The sequence below is a fragment of the Siphateles boraxobius genome, unplaced genomic scaffold (genome assembly GCF_051911475.1).
Source record: "Siphateles boraxobius isolate OS27281-9 unplaced genomic scaffold, OSU_SipBor_1 8, whole genome shotgun sequence".
NCBI lineage: Eukaryota > Metazoa > Chordata > Actinopteri > Cypriniformes > Leuciscidae > Siphateles > Siphateles boraxobius.
Genome location: NW_027509208.1, coordinates 41,213,459 through 41,229,548, shown reverse-complemented (window position 1 = coordinate 41,229,548; position 16,090 = coordinate 41,213,459). Strand labels below are relative to the sequence as shown.

At 37.8% G+C, this 16,090-nt stretch overlaps 1 protein-coding gene across 3 annotated transcripts in view; it reads left to right on the top strand.

Moving 5' to 3' along the window:
* Nucleotides 1–15,980, top strand: part of mia3 (MIA SH3 domain ER export factor 3) — a 29,262-nt gene extending 13,282 nt beyond the window's left edge. Inside the window, exons 15-28 of one of the 3 annotated variants that reach the window (XM_077219481.1) lie at nucleotides 787–877; nucleotides 2,845–2,900; nucleotides 2,977–3,067; nucleotides 3,148–3,286; nucleotides 3,523–3,685; nucleotides 4,328–4,363; nucleotides 4,630–4,697; nucleotides 4,800–4,897; nucleotides 7,456–7,569; nucleotides 7,774–7,842; nucleotides 8,362–8,411; nucleotides 8,551–8,604; nucleotides 9,884–10,124; nucleotides 13,898–15,980. In XM_077219481.1, coding sequence (XP_077075596.1) covers nucleotides 787–877; nucleotides 2,845–2,900; nucleotides 2,977–3,067; nucleotides 3,148–3,286; nucleotides 3,523–3,685; nucleotides 4,328–4,363; nucleotides 4,630–4,697; nucleotides 4,800–4,897; nucleotides 7,456–7,569; nucleotides 7,774–7,842; nucleotides 8,362–8,411; nucleotides 8,551–8,604; nucleotides 9,884–10,124; nucleotides 13,898–14,169 — 1,542 coding nt within the window. In that variant the 3' untranslated portion in view covers nucleotides 14,170–15,980. Of the gene's footprint in view, nucleotides 1–786; nucleotides 878–2,844; nucleotides 2,901–2,976; nucleotides 3,068–3,147; nucleotides 3,287–3,522; nucleotides 3,686–4,327; nucleotides 4,364–4,629; nucleotides 4,698–4,799; nucleotides 4,898–7,455; nucleotides 7,570–7,773; nucleotides 7,843–8,361; nucleotides 8,412–8,547; nucleotides 8,605–9,883; nucleotides 10,125–13,897 lie in introns of all 3 variants that reach the window. The other 2 variants (XM_077219480.1, XM_077219482.1) reach the window with 2 other exon arrangements.
* Nucleotides 15,981–16,090: the final 110 nt, after the last annotated feature.

The following is a 16,090-nucleotide window of genomic DNA, read 5'->3' as shown; positions in this document are numbered from 1 at the left end:
CCGCCCCCGCCCGTACCCGCAAAGTTCAGCACCAGATCCGACCCGTCACCCGTGATAATATCAAAATTAAATCCGCACCCCCGCCCAGACCCCTTAATATTTGGCCCGTTACCTGACCCGTGCCCGCGATAAATCACACACGCTAAAATCATTCCAATTAAAGTGCTTTATTTTTTTTATATCTCGCACCTCTCTCAACATCACAATAGCCTCACGAATGGGCTAATGAAACAGCCTAAAGTGCGCTTGGTTTTGCGCCATTCAAGTAGCTTACATCGGCACCTAAATAGGCTATGGAACCTGATAACGCATATAGACCTATTAATGGGGGGGGGGGGGGGAGAACAAGACAAAATAAAACCTACCTGAGCCTGTCGCTCTGTCGCTCGTTGTCAACAATTTTATATACTCCACTCGCCAACTTTAATTTCACTTCATCCACAGCTACTCCTGCAACGCTCCAACTAGGCTACGAGAAGCATCAACGAAAGTCGCAGTGGTGACGTGATGGGTCCAAAGGTCATATCGTTGTTGCGTATGTGTAATGGTAATTTAGACACAAATATTGCACATATTTTTCATCCGCTACCTGCCCGCAAGGAGTTCCCCGCCCGTGAATTTTAGGAATGTCACACAATCAACCCGTTTTAGCCACTTTTTTATGCGGGTACCCGCGACCGTTGCAGGACTCTAACACAGTGCATGTCCCTTGCTTTGCTTAATTATGAATTATAGTGTTTTCTTCTAAATATGATAATCCTCCCATGATAATCTGTGTGTTTGTAGGTTTTGTCCAGCTGTATTGCAGAGCTCAACCGTCTGGGAGCCTGTGATCCTGCTGAACTAGATGCTAAAATGTCTAATGGAGAAGATGCTGGTGAGCACAATATTTATAACTTAAACATATATAACTTTACATTTTTCTTTTTTTGTCTTCACGGCGAGTTGCGTTTAGTGGATGCTCTTATCTAGAGTGACTTATAAAAGTGTTTTTTTGCACGTGTGAAATTCAGAAAGTTATTTACTGAGAAAAAAAGTCCTACCTATTAGGGCTACAAAGAAATAATCAATTTAGGTCAATTAATAATGACGTTAATCATCAGTTTAATCTGATTAAGGTTGCCATGATTACAGCACTCCGTTTATAAACTTTGTGTCAAATATTTTTATTAATTTAAAACATGCTTTTTGCATAAGGTGAAGGTCATTCAGTATTCAAACAGCGCATCGATAAACCCTCTCCAAGATGATTCAATGTTACTATTATTATACTTGATCTGTAGATAAAGGTCTATGGTTTCGCATAAAACAACTATCTTGCTGGACTTTATTGCTGTAACTTAACGTTAATCATGTTACTTTCTACCGGGTGTCTGTTAGATCACAACACTAGTAGAGTCAGAGGACTACTGTTCTTCACGCGCACAGAAACTGAAATTTAAAACTGTTAAAAGAAATGTCTCAATAAACTTATTCCATAGATAGATACTGTATAATACACTACGCATCAATATGTCTTTGGTTTGTGCTTTGAACTTTTCAATGTGGACTCGGCGTGCTGTGACTGTGTTGCTTCAAGTGCATCATTCTGCACTCGGGATGCACATAAGCACTTTGTGCCGCACTGTATTGCAGCCGTTCATATCATAATACAGTGACGCCATGAAAGATTATTAATAGCCTTTCTTGTTCTGTTATATCTATCATATGTTGCAGCCTCATTAAACAACTGTGAGCACATTTAAACATGTGTCAATTGTATAGTAGCCTATAGCTATATATAAAATAATTTATCTTTTTGATTTTTGTTTTTCATTCATGTATTTTACAACAATACACAGAGCAATGTGTAACGTTTTACCAGATTTAGTGTTACACTTATTGACTCTAATTTGTTTTTTTCCACTAAATGTTCAGATTTTATACAATTATTTTGGTTTCATGACGTTGTCTGTATGAAGTAGTGATTATCAGTTCAACACACAAAGAGTTATATAAATTCTACTTGTTTTAAAAAAAAACTGTGTTGGTATCGGCATCGGTATCGGTCGATACTCAGAATTTTTGGTATCGGATCGATTTTGAAAAAAGTGGTATCGGTGCATCCCTACTGATCATTTACTTAACCCCTACGTCATCCAAGATGTTGATGTCTTTCTTTCTTCAGTCGAAAAGAAATTAAGGTTTTTGAGGGAAACATTCCAGGATTTTTCTCCATATAGTGACTTTAATGGGGTCCAATGTGTTGAAGGTCCAAATCAGTTTCAGTGCAGCTTCAAAGTCTCGACACGATCCCAGACGAGGAATAAGAGTCTTATCTAGACAAACCAGCGCTCATTTTTATAAAAAAATAAATAAAAAACATGTATACACTCGTCTTGTGCTAGCACTGCAATGCGCCATCATGCATTATGTAATTTCTGTGGTGATATTTCACTGTAAATTCTTAAAATCAAGCATTTGAGAAAATTTACTATTTTATTTTACTGTAGACCTGCAAAATTGTATGGCTGTCTTCATTTCTTCACTTTCAAACGATCAACCTTTTATTTTGGTCGGGAAAAAAAGCCTTAAAGCTTCTCTTTTGTTGATAAGCTCTTCTCATTACATGTTTGCATGATTGTGCATGTTGCATTTTGAAATGCCCGTTATCATATATATGAGCAGCTCACGTGTTAAAGAACACATTACCTCGCTTCACTCTGAAACACACAGCACATATATTTATTTAATTAAATTGCAGCGTTTGCTATTTACTAATCTCAATAAACCATATCACGATTTCGAGGTCATGGAGATGGTTAGGTGAAACATTCTGAACATCAAATGTCTGTTTTCTTTCAGAGAAGAAGATGGACATCTCGAGAGTGCGAATCAAACAGATGATGGACGTCTCCAGGGTACGTCCGCTCCGGGCAGATTCTTTTGGAGGATAATTTAACACTTCTTATTTCTAATGCCGTTTCTGTTTCACAGATTAAAGCAACTCTCAGTGTTGTTGAAGACGAGAGGAATCGCTTCATGGAAAGTCTCCTCGCCGAACAGAAATCCAGACAGGAGCTGGAGGGTATGAAGATTGGGATTTGTGTATTTGAATACATTGCAGTTTGCCTCATTTAATCCTGTACCTTTTTTTTTTTTAACTAGAGCAATATCAGAAGGTCATGCACGACCAGATGAATCTGAACAATGATAAAACGCATCTGGAGAACCAGTTCAAGAGCTTGCAGCAGAGACTAGAAATCACCACTGAACTCTACCAGCAGAAAGAAAACGCCCTGCAACAGTGAGATCACACACATTTTTCACACTGCGCACAACGGCCGCTACTTTTAAGATGCTTGTTTTGCAAGTCAGGTCATCAAATCATATTTTTAGTTAATGTGTATAAAATGAAACGCTACAGAAGGCGTTCTACTAAAATATGATGAATAGTCTAAGAATAATTATTTCAATTAGGGGTGTGCCGAGAGACGCCCCACTCCTGTATTTGATCGCTTGATGAGCTTGGTTTGTGCTCAGGAAATTGACTCAGGAGGAGCTGGAGAGACGCGAGAAGGAGACGAAGCTGACGGAGGTGGACAGTAAAGCGGTGCGGTCGGAGGAGGAGCTGAGAGCTCTTAAACAGAAGATCAAGGACATCGAGGAGGAGATGCAGCAGAACGAACGCTCTCTGAAATCTGAGGTGAGAAGATTTCTGAGATCTCAATCTCCCGCTTCATAGTCTCATTTAGTGGGTTGGCATTTCTTTAATTATTGGCATTGGCCGATATTGTCGGAGCAACGTTATTTTGCTTTTATTTTAGTTTTATTAACTTTTAGTTTACTTTTTAGTGTAATTTCGTTATGTGCTTTTGTCAATTTATTCTTTTTTTGTTGTTGGTTTTAGGTTTAATTTATTTTAATGTATTATTTATTTCAAGGTAATAATTTTAGTGCTTCAAGTTTATTACCAAGTCAGCAATTTATTTTCCAACTAATAGTTATATTTTAATTTATTGCAGCTTCATTTCATTTAGCAGAATTTTTTTAAATAGTTTTAGTTAAAGATAACCCTGTTTGGGAGCTGACTTTTATTTTGACAGCAGTGCTTGTCATGCAATGTATTTTGACATGCAATGCTTTTTTGAATATCAAATAAACATTTTATTTTTATCAAGTTTATTTTTTGCAATTAAGTAAATAGGTAAAATTATAATTTTTATTGCAGCAATTGTTTGCATGTGCTATTCACTATCATTATATTAAATAGTGTGATTATATCGGCCACGGCCATTAAAAAATAATCCATATTGCTTGTTCTTATCGCCTGCCATCTTTCCTATAGGTGGCAGTCCAGGAAAAGAAAGCCCATGAAAACTGGGTGAGTATCATGTTTTGTTAGTCTTTATCATGTCAACTAGAAGCCTTTTGTCTTTAGGGATGCACTTCTGATGCTGATAGCCTATAATAAATTTTGTTATGGCCAATAATAAGAGAGCTGCACATGAAATCAAGATTGCTTAACTGGAAGCGTTTGCATTCCTATGCATACTCAGTGTTTCATTTTCTATTAAAAAAAAAGATAATATGCTAATACTGATATATTTAGTGATATAATAATCACGTCTACTTGTTGATCTTCAATAGTTGAAAGCGCGCACCTCAGAACGAGCTCTGGTGGAGGAAAGAAGAGAGTTGGCCAACCTTCGTCAGAAGTGAATATATTCATCAAATCACAGTTTAAATGCAATTTCTCAACATCATTGCTGTTATTTTTAGTGTTGTTTCTGAACTCTGATGTTTGTGCATTTATAAAGGCTTGTGGAGTACAGAGATAAAATCTCAGACATGGAGCAAAGTCTGTTCAAACACAACTCTGGACCCACGGATCGCCACATGCCGCCACCGCGAAGAGGTGAGCAGTAATCATCCTCTAATTCAGCTTTCACACGGTCTTTAAAACACAACCAACACACAGAACGGCTGCTACGAACCCAGCTACGAGGGTTCGTAGTTGATCTGTGGCCCAGCTGCTCCCCGGTCCATAACGCTTGTGATTCGCGGAATAAGTGCAAAGTTTAACCGTCATAGAGTGACAGTTTATCATTTTCATGTGTTTTTTAAGTCCTGTTAGTTTAAAGGTGCCTTGTAATATCCGCACAAAAAATCAATTCATACTCCACATTCCATACCAGATAGGGGCAGTCTACCTCCAGAAAGTGAATTGATCTACTCTAGAGTAACAAACGAGAAACGGCATGGTCTCTATGCTCCGCCCCTACCTTCACAACGACCCTAGAGCCATAGCTGAAGCGACCAACTCCTGGTAGAGGACGTTTTGACTCCAGAGGAACGTTGGTTGATGTCAAGTGATTTTTAAATGACATCTTCAAGCTACTCCCCTTCACCAGTGAAAGTTCATATTCGTTTTGTTCATATTACATTTTTATTGTTAGTTTGAATTACATTAATTTGACAGACAGCATTCGCTGCTGTTGACCAAGCTAGCGCCATTCAGAGCTGCCAACTCTCACAAATTCACCGTCACCGATTCTGTCAATGTTATTACGCAATTCAAACAAAAAATACAGTTTTGGCGCTTGTAAATGTTAACGTTACACGACAGATCCCTAGCGCACGTGAACCGATCATCTCTACTAGCTAATAGTAAAAACACACAAACACTGTTGAAAGATACAGTATGCTACAACTTCCCAAAATGTATTCTTCATACATAATACCGACCAATCAGTTTTTTAATCAGCGTGCAGAGGTCAATAACATAGCTGGAGAACAAATATGTCAGATTTACCTCAGGAAAGCAATTTAGTAAACATAATATAGCTCACGTATTTCTCATTACACCTTTCAATGTAGCCATCGCTAACTTTAGAACTTATATCGAACAGCCTTCGATACATTTCTGTTATAACTTCCCGAAAAAACTAAACAAACACATAAAACAAACTTCTAGCGAAATACTAACAGCATCTTACTTACCAATCCAAAAGAAATGCGGCAAGTTCGGAGTCAAACCTCATTTCTTTCATTTCCATTAGTTGTCTCCAACGATGGAAAGCAGTGCCGATGTTAACTCTGGTTCTGCTCCTTTTTTTATCCGATTTTATTTGTGATTCCAAGCTCGTTTTTTCCCCTGCAGCGGTTGGTTGTGGTAAGGGTCTCTTGCCAAGGGCTTCAGCCATTCTTCCGCTCTCTTCCCTGAACTGAACTGTAGTAGTGGGCTGTACTTTCCACACGATTGACATCAGGTTCCAGTACGCCCACAAGCTGTGCGACTTATTCGTGTATTGCAGTTTGTCTGGTGTTGCCCGCATACCGCCTCCCATGGCCGAAACTGGTATTATGACATCTGTCGGGCTGGGGCTAGTAATTTAGCATGCTAGTTCAGGTTGATATCTCTGCAACACTATAACTTTACATTTTTTTAATGACATCATCGCCCTTATTTCTTCTCATTCTTTTGATCCGTGTAACTCATTTTTTGTATATTTTTAACTCAATTCTGACACATGGCACCTTTAAAGATCAAGCGCAAAAAAGACTGGAACTCGTGTGCCATTCCTTCCCTTTCTTATCTATTGGTGCATGAACTGACATGTGCATGGAAAATTAAGTCAAAAATATTGCGAGAGTTTCCTCGTAAACGCAGTCGGTTATGAGTTGTAAACTGAGAAAGAGAACGGATGCTTGTCATTACCGGTATTGAATACGCACATTCATCTTAAAGTGACAGCAGCCCAATTTACCCGGAACTGTTTATGTCATCGAAGTTAATCAAACAACAAAGAAGAAAAGAACTTTTGTAGCTTTAACAAAGATAAACTGCATTAATTATATGAATCATATTTAATTAAGACTATGCAGTGTTATTTAATTAAGACTATGCAGTGTTATGTTACATTTTAATTATTCAATGTCTGGAACCTGAATAGTTAATTTACCTGAAAAACATCTACAAAAAAACAACGTCTTTTTTCTATTGTATTTACCTATGATTGTAATTTGTTTATTTTCTATGCAGATGCACCACTCTACAAAATGACCCCAATCATTCTAGAATCATTAATTATTTCCAAATAGAGCTATTCAAGTCATCAGCTGAAATTGTTTTCATATCGCGATATATATCGCGGAAAAAAAACAGTCAGTTTTTTCCAGTATCGTGCAGTCCTAAATTGCACTAAGCTTAATTTCGGTTATTCGTGCAGCTATTAATTATAATAATTATAACATATCTCAATATTATGGCTACCAAAATTATAGATCATTTTATTGGGTTTCCAATTGAAAATATGCAAGAAGCATGTTGTTGCATTGATTAATTTATTGGCTGAATGAGGGATTTTGCATTTATTTATTTATTTTTCCAGTATCGTGCAGCCCTGAAATGCAGTGTTGCAAAGTGTCACCTGTCAGATTTTTTTTCTGACTGTGTTGGTTTGGTCTGTACAGGTGATTCGTACGGGCCGTCTCCTGTGAGCGGGGGGGCTCCCTCTCCTCCTCTAATGATAGAGGGACCCGGACGCCCCCCCTCTGCACCTGCAGGGCGACGGGCCGAACCGTTCGGTGAGTCTGACCATACCGACTCCCAGCTTTACCCTTTTTCCAGCTTTCCTGTGTTTATGTCGCTCTAGGTTTTCAGATTTCCTCCCTCAGTTTCTCTGGTTTCCTTCTGTTGTCATTGAAAACGCTCCTGAGCTCCAGATGTTTAGGCCTCAGGCTGAAACGATTGATAACGAACGGCTCCTGATCACTTGTGATCTGTTCCAGGTCCACGACCCCCGTCTGACCCTCACGGACGCTTCTCAGACCTCGGACACCCGCTGCCATCCCGACCAGGTGCTTTTGGTACAACCAGTGAAAACAGAAATAATGTGAAATATTGTTTGATTTTATATAGTAAAGTGTAATTTATTCCTGTGATCAAAGCTGAATTTTCAGCATCATTACTCCAGTGTCACATGATCCTTCAGAAATCATTCTAATATGATCATTTGCTGCTCAAGAGACATTTCTGATTATTATTAGTTGAAAACTATTACTTTAATGAAAATAATTTATTGTCATTTTTAGATCAAATAATGCATCCTCGCTAAAAAAAGTATTAATTTCATCATCAAAAAATCTTACTGACCCTAAACTTTGAAATCGCAGTGTACAGTTATTTTTTACTGATATGGCGTAAATAAATACATTTATTAATTCCATTTATTACATTAACATTTAAATGCTCCATGTAATTTAAAAATCTAATACTGTAAATAAAATATATATTTCAAACATGTTGGATTTTTATTATTATTTTTTGGTGTGCATTGCAGTTTTGAGTGTGCCTAACTGTCATTTTGTCTTTTTCAGAAATGTTTCCTCCGATGACATCATCACCATGTGCACATGATGGACCAATGGTAAAGATCAGTTTTTTTTCTCTGTTTGTAATATGATGTGCAATGTTCACATGTGAGCAAGACGATCTCCAGTAAATGTCATGCATATGTAGATGTTGTTCTCCATTAAACGGCGGTGGGTGTGTTTGCTTTGAAGCAGACCGCACCGGTCACAGAGCCGGCCGAGCAGGTCTCGTCTGAGCCCGTAGAGCCCGTGAGTACAGCGATGGGTGCTGGGATGGATGGGACGTGTTTGTGCACAGTGGCAGGGTGCAGATGACACATTTGGTTGTGGCTCATGGCTTTTGTCATTTGTGTTGGGGTCTTTAGAGCCTGATTAAACACAGGTTTTGTGCATCAAGATGCGTTTCTTTTCACTTTCTAATCTCCGTCTTGGGTCTTGTGCTCCGAGTGTTGTGGTATGTTTAACAAAACTCATGTTTGTGAGTGAGTACCCGCATGTTTTACGCCTGAAACATATTCTACGCAAGTACGCATGCCAATGATTTATAGCAATGCACGCTCGGTTTTGTTGCAATTCATAAAACAATGCAGCAAGACACTTATCACCACAAGTACATGTTCTGTCCAGGGTTAGTATAGGAAACTTAAACCTAAAACATTTTTGTTACGTGAAATAAAATAAATGTTTAAAATAAAATAAAAATAAAAATGTATTGATAATAGCGGTGGGCTATTAGTATGCAGGATACAACAAAGGAAATAAAAAGAAAACAAAAAACATGTTGAGATTCTTAAATAAAATTGGGAATGGGTCCAAATTAAAGACTTCAGTTTAATTAAATAACGTGCAATAAGAATGCAACGTGTCAGATTTATTTTAGTTAACAAATGTAATTTCCAAAATTTTTTGCTACTATAATGTAAAATAAAATGATTGTAATTGACATTATTTTTTTTTATTTTACAGTACAATTGTAATTTAAGACTCATATTTCTTTTCATTTTTATAATTAGAGTTAGACTAATAATCATCACTTTTAATTATTAATTAAGCTTGAGACTTTGAATTGTTAAGCTTTAGAGTTTGAAAGAAAAGAATTTAAGACAAATATTAATATTGTAACTTGTAGTATAAAAATATCAAATTTATTTTTATTTTACAGTGTAATTGTAATTTACAACAGTAATATATTTTTCTTAATTTATTAATACTCAACCATTAGAATAAGTATTATATTAATTATTTTTTATTAATAATTAGAACTGATATATTATTAGAATAATATTTAATTTGTTGGGTTCCTAAAACCAGTATAACTAATAAACCTCAGAGAACCATGATAATGTGTCGTTCAATTATTGAAATAATAAGTAAATATTACTGTTGCGTTCTTGTTTAAAGTATGTTTCTGGTCTTTCGATGGTTCACTGACTGCTGCTTGGGTCGGTTAACAGGAATCCACCGTTAAATCAACCCAGTAATAATTATTTTTAATTTTAAACCTGTTGTTCTGCATCTCATCTTCCAGGTCTCCAAGTCTCAGAGTCAGGGATCTTTCCTGCCTTCTCCCATCCGGGATTCTCCGGTTCCGCCACCCAAGTCTTACGGACCCCCAATCATGCCGCCCAATGGGCCGCCGCCAATGATGATCCGACCGCCCAACGGCCACCTTCCCATGATGCCCCCTGAGCCTCGCTTCAGACCGCCACACATGGATTCTTACGGCCCTCCTCCGATTGGCCCGTATGGACCTGTACCGCCACCTTTTGGTAAGTTATCCAACACTGTTTTTGTGTTTTAATGAAGGATTTATTCAAACATACACTAAATAACAAAGACATTACTATCAAGTTATGTAAAAATATAAATAGAGTGTAAACTTTAATCAAAATGCTCTTCTCTAGAGTTATTTTCTAGCTGGCTAACAAGTTTATGGACATTTAATGACATTCTTGAGGTGAATGTAATTGTGAAATTACGGGTAGTTCTAGGAACTAACCACCAGGGTGATTTCCCGAGAACTAATGGATCCCTTAGAAAAGTTTTCCTGGTTGCATTCGCACCGCCAGTAGGAACTCTGAAGTGACGTAAGCCGCGCTAGTTGTTGAGACTATTTTCACGGCGCTGAGAACGCCAGAGCCTGAGCTAACAGTGCTAGCGGTTCATTAGTTTACGATCTGTCCAACAGTCCTGTCTAATATGTTATTAGATAGAACTGTTATACATCGAAAGTAGATAGAAATTAAAACTTATTAGCGTATACCGTGTGGTTGATGTCCAGTGTTGCTGAGCAGAAATACATAATCATGTTTCTCTTGCTCTCCTCAAAGTTGCGTAGGATTTTCTCCTCAGCGTAAAGATTAAGAGGATAGATCTATCTATCACTGTTTTCAATGTTCGTAGAGTTAGTTGCTGGAGTAAATATATAGGCTATAATCTGTGTGTTTGCACATTTTAAATGGCCAATCAGCGAACACTAAAGTCACGGGTAGTTCCTATAGTGCTGGTTTAGACCGACTCTGAAGTAGGAAATAAATTAGTTCCTCCAAAAAGAGTTCCTAGAATTAAATAGTTCCTAGTTCCTGCGGTGCGAACACGCCAAAAACCGGGTACTTCCACCAATAGTTCTAGGAACTATGCAAAGGTAAGATGTTCTATTGGTGTCTTTTTCCGTGGTTGGAACACGGATTGAGTGATTGCATGTGACATGATTCATTTCAGTCAGTTGTACTGGAAGTTGTATCTCTAAAAAAACTCTGACATTTTTTGTCATAGTTTTTGTTAACTAAATGAACTACTTTATAATCACTAAGGCTGTCCGTCTCTGAAGCGCAAGCTCGCTGAACTCCGCACTCTCGTAAAAACTCCCGTTACAATCAAAAACGCTGTCATTATTGTACAATGAATCTCGTTTATACTTTGTAGGTTATAATGAAAGGATTCGCAGGTGTGAGGCACGCGTTAAACAGCAAAACCTTTTTCAGCGTTTTCAGTGGCGTTAAACGGATTCTGACTAACTCACTGACAAGCACCTCTCTGATTGGCTGTTGCGTTCACTTGTCAACAGATATGATTCCGATTGGCTACAATTAGGGATGCACGATATATCGGCCACCATATCGGTATCGTAGGATATATGATCTTTTTTAATGTTATCGTTATCGGCCTGATAAGAAAATTTGGCCGATATATTAAAGCTGATAAATAATGTATAATTTCCTTCAGCTGAGACATCAGATGCGCACTGTTCAACATGATGGGTTTGAATTGCTTGAAATATGATTGGAATCACTTCAAAAAAGGAAAATAGAGTAAAATGCAACATGTGCAGCACACATTTAATTTTTGGATTAAACTTATCGGCCAAAATATCGGTTATCAGCTTTCAAATATAATGAATAATTGTTATCGGTATCGACCAAAATTTTCATATCGGTGCTTCCCTAGCTACAATGCTCAACGGTTGTAGAAACCCTGTAAATGGAAACCTTTCACACTCAAACACACATGAACGAGAGCGTTTGACAGCAGCGTCTATTAGTATGAGTGCCATCAACTTTTTTTCTTTTCTTTTTTGTACCGACTGGTACCGGTACAACCCCTACTCACAACTTTGAAAAACTGTTTTATAGAGCTTCAATCTGCTGAAAGTTTTTTTTTTTTTCAGAAAGAACAATCGGTATGTTGTTAAACAACAGCACCATCCTTTAAACGCACTATTCTATCCCTCACACCCCAAGTTTTCATCCCTGTCAAAAATGGTGCTATTAAACATCGTCACTAATTTTTTTAGACGAATATTTATTAGGTGTTCAAGCACGAAGTGCTGAAAACCTATTGTAATTGCTATTTGAAAAAAAAAAAAACCTAAAACGCATCGTGCAGCCCAAACCGTAAGGCCTAGAGACTTGAAACCTGGCCAGGTGGTAGGGCCTCAGTTTGGGGAGAACCTATCAGAGTATGACCCCGATTGGCCCATAGGTGGCGCAACAGCAACCAAAAGTACTAAATTGTTCATAACTCCTAGACCGTTTGACTTGCAATCACTTTTTGCACCACTGTGTTCCTTGGCCCAAGACGGACAAGATGTATATCTCGGATTCTCGATTTGAGCAACGAAAAATTTGTTATGGCCTTTTTTGTCCAAATCCTACTTTTGCGAACTAGTCCCTGGTTTTTTGCCTGATCGGAACCAGACCAGTCTAGGACAATTCTCTGGACTCTCTAGATCAATAATTATCAAAAAAAAAGTTGAACTTTGCCCTTTGGTTCACTGTAACAGGGTCGTTTAGAAAAGGGGGCGTGTCAAAATACACTCAAAAGCCTATAAATCATAAATAAAAACTCAGAACTTCACAAAAACTGATGAGCACATGTGTCATGACATGGTGAAGAAGCATGCAGAGTTTCATGGAGATCGGACCTTAGATGTCGCTATAACTGTCAATTCTGTCAAAACTGTCAAAAAATCGGATTCTCGATTTGAGCAACAAAAAATTTGTGCAGTACAATTCTCTGGACTCTCTAGATCAATAATTATCAGAAGAAGTTGAACCACTTCATTTGGATGGCTATAATAGGGTCACTTCACAATGTAGCCATGACCTAGTGTCCCCCAAAGCCTATATCTCTTTAATGAATGCCTAGATCTTCCTAAAAACAAGTCAGAACATGTGCCATATGACTCCAAACAATCATGACAAATTTCAGACAGATCGGACAAAATTTGCCTCTATAACAGTTAAAAAGGAGAAAATTAAATGAATATAATGGCATATTAAGCCAATGAGTAGTATTTTACTGCCCCTGCTGTTTAAAATATGAATTATACTTGAGTAGTGTGACAAAATTACTATTTAGACTTTATAAAATTACTATTTTTAACATTTACAATCACATTAAGTCAAATTTCATCTATTGAAGTATCACTATTGACAATTCTGTCACATTGACAAATGTGAATCCTGAATGAGACAAAGTTCAAATCTCTGTATCTACAACAGAATGTGTGTGTAGTCCTATGTTTCTGAATAAATTCTGAATAATCTGATTAATAGTTTGCAAAGACATGTATGAAATACCATTCAAATATATTTTCATAATGATTTTGTGTGTGTGTGTAAGCTTGCATAAAGGAGTTAAAATGGAAAAACTGGTTTGCTTTAGTGCAGAACAATGTGTTATATTGTGGTAAACCATGCTAGAAGAGGGTAAATCATAGTGAATCATACTAGAACTTGGTATATCATGGTAAACCATGGTAAATCATGCTAGATTCATGGTAAATCATACTGGAACATGGTAAATCATGAAAAATCACACTGAAATGTGGTATATCATGGTAAATCATGCTAAAACATGGTCTATTCCATCTATGATGTCAGTGGTTAAATGCTTGCTACATAAAACTTAATGTCTTTTGATGCTTGTGTGGTTAAAAATCTTAAATGCCTTAACTGCTTGAACACCGATAAATGCTGCTTGCAGCTTTAATTTTCATTGCATCCTTAACTGACACTTTCCTTGCATTTTGTTTCATCAGTACGAGGCCCACCGTTGGGACCCCTGCCTCCACATCCACTTGGACCGCGCGACGTCCCGCCCGAATTTTTCGGACCTCGAGGACTACCTCCCCGCCCCTTCCCTCCCGGATCAATGATTCCTCCTCCGTACGCCGGACGCGGTTTCCCGGGACCCGCTCCGCTGATTCCTCACAGCTCCAGAGACGGTGACGGGAACGCTACACCAGCCAACGTCCCACCAACGGACGGGTCGCATCAGAACGCCAGCGCATCCACAATGGCTGAGCCTTGAGAGTAGTGTTGTTAAAAGTACCGACTTCGATACCAAGTCAATACTAACATTTAAAAAATGTGCCGCTTTGAGCGCCATTGAGCGGAATCATAAACGCCTCTGATTGGGCTGTTGTGTTCACGAGCTTATCTGACATGTCTGTGATTGGCTACGATTATCAACGCACCGGAGTGTTTGAGAGAACACCGAAGTGTTTTGAAAGCAGGAGCGTTTGAAAGCACAAGCAGGACCGATCCGGTGATAGACGCTTGCTTTCGACGCTCGTGTGTGTATCTGTGTAAGCGCTCGCTGAAGAGCGTCATTGATGTATATTTAAATGTTTTTAAAGCTCTGATCATTGTAGCCAATCACAGACATATTTGATGAGCGCGTGAAACCAACGGCCAATCAGAGGCGTTTATGATTCCGCTCAACAGCACTCATAGCAGCACATTTTTTAAATTTCAGTATCGTCTTGGTACCGAAGTTGGTACTTTTAACAACACTACTCGAGAGAACAAGCCGTTTTGTCAGCTTGACTTTTCGGTCCTGATTCTTTTCGATATTTAAGCATCAAAATGCCACATCTGGTCTGGGTGGGAAGATAAACTCAAGTTTGATTTTTGTTCTTAATTTTGTTTCGATAACACATTTGTGACAGAAATTATGAGGGTTTTGATTTTATATACATTAGCAAACCTTTCCTATGGAAATAGTTTTGATTTAATATACATTTAATATTGTTTTCCCGGTGGTTGTCATGTGGTTAAAATTATTATATCTACCACTCGCCCAGTTTTGATGCATCTTGGGATATCAAACAAAATATTTAGGCACGTGAGACAAACCTGTCATGAAGCCATTTCCTCATGCCTTTAATGTGAGAAGACTCAGAATTTTTATGCCTTTTTCACCATTTTTGAATGCACATTATTTTCCCATATTCCTGTCCGCTCGCTTTTAGTCACGATTCCCGAGCTCACCTGTTTATTTTAACTTTGATTTGTCGTGCGTCTGCTCTTATGATTTCTTTTCCTAACGGAAAGGCACATATGATGTCATATTGACAAAGTATTTATACATTTCTTTCAGCTGCGTATACAAATAAAATATATTCTCATAAATCAGACGTGTCTAATAAGCTCAATGGAAACTGATGAACTTCTCTGTTGTACATCTGAGTTTTCATACAGCCAAATGTATTAATCAGTGTTGGACTGTAATGTTTGTGTAGAGACAAAATCATCTCACGGGCGATGCTTTTTAATGATGAAACATGAGCAGAATTCATTTACGTGCAACAAAATATTGCTCTTATGTAAATTGCTGCATTGAATTCAATGTCTATTTGCATAAAAATAATTTTATGAACGATGTAAAAACATTTCTCATTCAATTCACGCAGGAATGATTTTACGAGCTAACGATTCACTTAATTGCAATAATTTACTTAGTTGTTTTTTAGGAACCATTTACTCTCATCTTGTTTAATTCACAGAATGGTTTTACACCAGAAGTGCTCAGAAAATCATTCTGTCATGTTTCATGAACGAGGCCCGTGAATGATGTTCTCTGGGTTTTTGATGCAATGCTCTTGGAAACAAAAATACTCCAGTCCTCAAAATCCATATAACTTTTTTTTGTTTTGTTTTTTTGTGGCATATACAGTTTTGTTGATATTAGAGTAAATTATTTTAGTAAGTGTGTTGAGAGGATGCATCTAAGAGTGTCTGCATCATGTGTTGAAGTCTTAGGGAAGAAACGGTTTTAAAAAATAAGTGGCATTGATTTTGTGGGAATGAATGATTTGAATAAAGCTGCTTTTTCCTGTAGTTTTGATGAATGTTTTTCCTGGCAAATCCAGCATTTCTGTGTCGTGCATCTCAGCATTTCTCAACACCCGTCTAGCTGATATAGACTAAATAATCCAGGACATTCGCAG